The 4,452-nt window shown below is 35.0% G+C and overlaps 1 protein-coding gene across 2 annotated transcripts; it reads left to right on the forward strand.

Annotated features, from left to right (window-relative positions):
- Positions 1–388: 388 nt before the first annotated feature.
- Positions 389–3,827, forward strand: LOC114298398 (DNA topoisomerase 2-like). Of its 2 annotated transcripts, XM_082913657.1 has the most exons (7): positions 389–464; positions 645–743; positions 921–1,124; positions 1,260–1,373; positions 2,437–2,491; positions 3,079–3,154; positions 3,651–3,827. In XM_082913657.1, exons 3-7 carry the CDS (start codon positions 1,059–1,061, stop codon positions 3,655–3,657), a joined length of 318 nt encoding a protein of 105 aa, XP_082769783.1. In that variant the 5' UTR covers positions 389–464; positions 645–743; positions 921–1,058; the 3' UTR covers positions 3,658–3,827. The 2 variants fall into 2 exon arrangements, with proteins under 2 accessions (XP_082769783.1, XP_082769782.1); XM_082913656.1 differs by lacking the exon at positions 3,079–3,154.
- The last annotated feature ends 625 nt before the right edge of the window (positions 3,828–4,452 follow it).

The raw sequence follows: 4,452 nt of genomic DNA on the forward strand, positions 1-4,452 counted from the left end.
TTGGCCTCTCGGAATCTATGCGTGGAGGAGGAAAAAGCAAAACAGCCATGTGGACCACGCCAATAGACCCATGAGTTTCACCATTGGTATGACATGATAGGGGACTGTTTGGTTCATTTGAAAGTACTTGGTGCATTTGAAACGACAAATGGCATAACCAATGACTTATAAAGCCCCTTCTTTGTCCTGTAGCTTGCCTTCCATTCATCCTCCTTTTAAATTCTAATCTGCTGGTACTCACTCTTCAAGTCTATCTTGGAGAAAAACCTGAGAACCTGATAGCATGTCAAGCATATCATTTAATTTGGGTATTGGAAACCTGTATTTTATGGTGATCTTGTTAATAATTTGTTTATAATTTTTATGACCTTGCTATAGTTGATTTTCTGGTTCAAGCTGTCGCAAGGAATCATCATGTGCCACAAGTTCTACTTAGTGGATCCTTTGATCATACAGTAGTCATGGTAATGGAAATGTTTTATTGGGTCTGTTTATTAATTATAAACTTCAAAATTATTGTTTTCTTGCATTTTGCTTCTTTTTTTTTACTTTATTTTTTTTTTTGTGCGCGCTTGTGTATTCACTTTGCTAAGTTGCTTTGCCTCAGCATTATTTTGATTAAATATATGTTTATGTGATTGCAGAAGGATGGAAGGATACCTTCTCATACAGGATTTAAGTGGTCAGTTTCAGTAGATGTGGAAACTGAAGCATGGGATCCACACACTGAGCATTCATTTGTGGTCTGTGTTTACACTGTATCTATCTTGAGCTATTTTCATTTTTTGTTTTCCAAGTATGAAAAGGACAGGGGATTTCATGTTAGAGTTTCAGTTGAGTTTGGTTTTGTTTAAGTAGTTTCAGTTGAGTTTGGTTTTGTTTTAGAGTTTTTAACTGATTTGAGTATATACGGATGGCAGGAATTTCTGTTGTGTTACCTTATTATTATGGTGTGTTCCCGTTGAGAGGTAAATTGCTTAATGTGAGGGAAGCAAGCCATAAACAGATCATGGAGAACGCTGAAATTCAGAGCATCAAGCAGATTCTTGGACTTCAGCATGGAAAAACAGTATGACAGTGTGAAAACTTTGACATATGGTCATTTGAGGATCATGACTGATCAGGTTTAAAACATTTAACTTCTTGTTTTGTTTTTTCTTTTGGTTTTATCTCTATGTTGATTCATTACTGAGTGTGGATGCATTTTAGTTTGTTTGCTGATGACTTGGTTAAAAGTTTCAATTTTTATGCATTCACAGGACCATGATGGATCACATATTAAATGGCTGTTGATTAATTTTATTCATTCATTTTGGCCATCGTTGCTAAAAATTCCTTCTTTCTTAGTTGAGTTTATTACACCTATTGTGAAGGTATGTACTCCCTGTCCAATCTTACTTTCGTTACACCTTCTTTCATTACACCTATTGTGAAAATTGGCTTTGCATGTTTTTTGTCTGGGTTTGAAGCAATTGTGATTAGTGTGTTATGATAAAAAAAGATGAGACTTTCACCTACCTCCTCTGTGGTTTGGCAATTAGGCAAAAAACCCCTAAGGTTTGAGAAACCTACAATTACCATGATGGAAAGCTAATGGACCAATGGCAAAATGGTAAAAATATATGAAATAAAAAGAGAATAGAAAAAATATATGGTCTACGGTTGACAATTTCTAGTTTATGGTGGCTTGTGATGTTACGTAGTTGATGGTTGACAATTTTCTAGTCTTTGGTGCATGTATGTTTGGTATCATATGGTATATTTATAAGGTGGTAAGTGTCTTCCTTTTTTTTTTTTTTTATAAAAATTGTTCTGTAACATTGAATAAGCATGTATGTCAAATATTACATCACAAAAATAAGAACAGAATTAGGAGAAATGGGAAATTTATATATGGTTGGTTTTGCCTCACATTTACAACAAAAAATATTCTCACCATTGGCCTTATAGGCCAAGTGGTACCTGGGTGTTCTCCCAACCTTGATGTTTCGGGGCTCGGATGCCCTCAAGTTTCTTTCCTGTCTTGATTAGCCTAGAAAATGGGTAGGATCCTGTATTATTGATTATTTAGTTTATTAAAATTAGAAAAAAAATTATGATAAAAGGGGCCAGAAAAATGATGCATTTGGAAATATTTTTGGAGTTTTTTGGGAGTCATATCACCTCATTCAAGAGCTGCTGATATTCCTGATAAATGTCAAGTTGCAGGCCATTAGGAGTCCAATTTGTTATTGGTATTTAAAATTATCGTCTTCTTGCTTTGTGGTTTTTTGTGCCTTTATTTTTTTGTTGGTTGTACATTTGAATACCAATTTGAACCGTTCTTTTTCAGTTTCATTCTGTTGATTTGTTACTAGCTTTGCTCATTCGCTGACTCTATAGATAACAATCTTTAATGTATTCACAGGCATAGTATTTGGTGTCTCATTTTTGCAGAAATGTCGTTTGGGGAAGCAATCTTGCATGGAGTTACCTGACAGCTCTAAAGATGGTATCAACCTTGTTCTCACTATAATGCTTAGTAGTTTGTACATTGCGTTATTGATAAACCATATGAAATTTAGCCCATCTACTACATTTGTATGTTGAATTTAAGGTGATCTTCAAATCAAGCTAATAAAAATAAGTTAGAACTACTTGAAAATTTAAATGCACACAAATGTGACAGCATAGAAATCCACCCAAAATTGGAAATGTCTAGGCATAAAATATGAAAATCTTTAGCATGGGGTACCTAAACTTGTACTTGGAACATGAAGTTTCATGGAGGGGCTATGGAATTATTTGGTTTTCTTTTTCTGCATACAATCTTTTGACCTGTCATCTCCTCCAGTGCATAACCTGAGAACTTTTTGTCTTTTGGTATTAGGCATCCTTATTTCCATTAAGTTCATATATTGAAGGTCTGGTTTTGGGGTGTGTGTGGTTTATATGGGATATGAAGGAGCATATTGTTGAAAAGAGGGAGCAGATGAATATCTGATACATCAGGGAGTGAAACGATGGAAGTTTCATGACATTAGTATTAGTAATTGAAATTCGTATTGATTCATTGCTATTGTGTAATTGGAATTACAGCGTCTTGCATTGCTGAGAGTCAAGACACTGGTTCATGTACAGCATCATCGTCAAAACTAGCTCAAGATTTAAATGAGTATGTTACACACTTTTTCCTTCTTTTTTAATTTTTATTTTTAGCAAGTCTGAGACACATAAGCACTGAAGCCGAGCAGTACAGATTTAAACTAGCTCACTGTAATACTTGTATATAAACCTAAATTGACCTTCTAGTAACTAGTTTTGAGCTAAACAAAGCAGCATAGATATACTGTTGTCAATACGTGGTGATGACAAGTACCTGGAATGCTTCAATTTACAGTAGCTCTGTCCCCTGCCTTCGTAATTTTTATTTATTTATTTATTTATTTTTTAATCTGGGCAAGATGTGTTTGAATTTCATGGCACATTGTTTTTCACATAATTTGATTAATCCATGAAAGCCTTGCCCCCCAAATCCCTTATTAGATCATGAAGAAAGCTGAAGTATTTTTATTTCTTTTCAAATTTGAGTATTGTGACATTGTTTGATTGAGAAAACCAAATAGGATGTGCTGTGAATTGAACATTTGGGTTCATGCCTTGTCTTTCAGGAGGTAATGATGCTTCTCACTCAGCTGAAGCTACAGCCCGCAGAGGATCAAGTAGTTTTGCTCGCTCTGACGTTGTATTGTGTTGTGTTGTTAATGAATGTGTTTGAATGTTAATGCTTCAATTTAAAGTTGTATTGTGTCGAATGTTAATGAATTATGTGTTGTGTCGAATGTTAATGATTCAGTTAATTTGAATGATGCTTTAAAATTATAGGTTTATTATGGATTGAATGAATTATTAGGAATTACATGTGTATTGTTTTCCTGCTTTGGCGACCAATTTATTAGTCGCGACAAATAAATAATTTTTTTTCGCAAAAAATGACAATTGCCGACCAAAACAGCTCTTGGTCGTGGAAACTCACTTTTGCCGACCAAAAGTTTTGGTCGCGAAAAGTAACAAATGGTGACCAAAACCTTTTTTGGTTGTGGAATGTCACAATTGGCAACCAAACTTTTTGGTCGCTGTTTGGTCGCGGAATGTCACGATTGGCGACCAAAATTTTTTGGTCGCGGAATGTCACGATTGGCGACCAAAATTTTTGGTCGTTGAATGTGATAATTGACGACCAAACTTTTTGGTCGGGAAAATTTCACTTTTCGCGACCAAAGTGTTTTAGCGACTAAATGAATTAGTCGCGGTAATGATATATTTCGCGATCAAAAATTTGGTCGGCAAATTCGACTTTTCTCGACCAACCAAAATTTTGATCGCGAATTACTTTTGCCGACCCTCAATTGGCGACCAAAGTAGCGACCACAAAAATTGGTCACAGATAACTTTTACTGATCAAAAATAAAC

Source organism: Camellia sinensis, chromosome 2 (genome assembly GCF_055761805.1).
Source record: "Camellia sinensis isolate YWXY chromosome 2, ASM5576180v1, whole genome shotgun sequence".
NCBI lineage: Eukaryota > Viridiplantae > Streptophyta > Magnoliopsida > Ericales > Theaceae > Camellia > Camellia sinensis.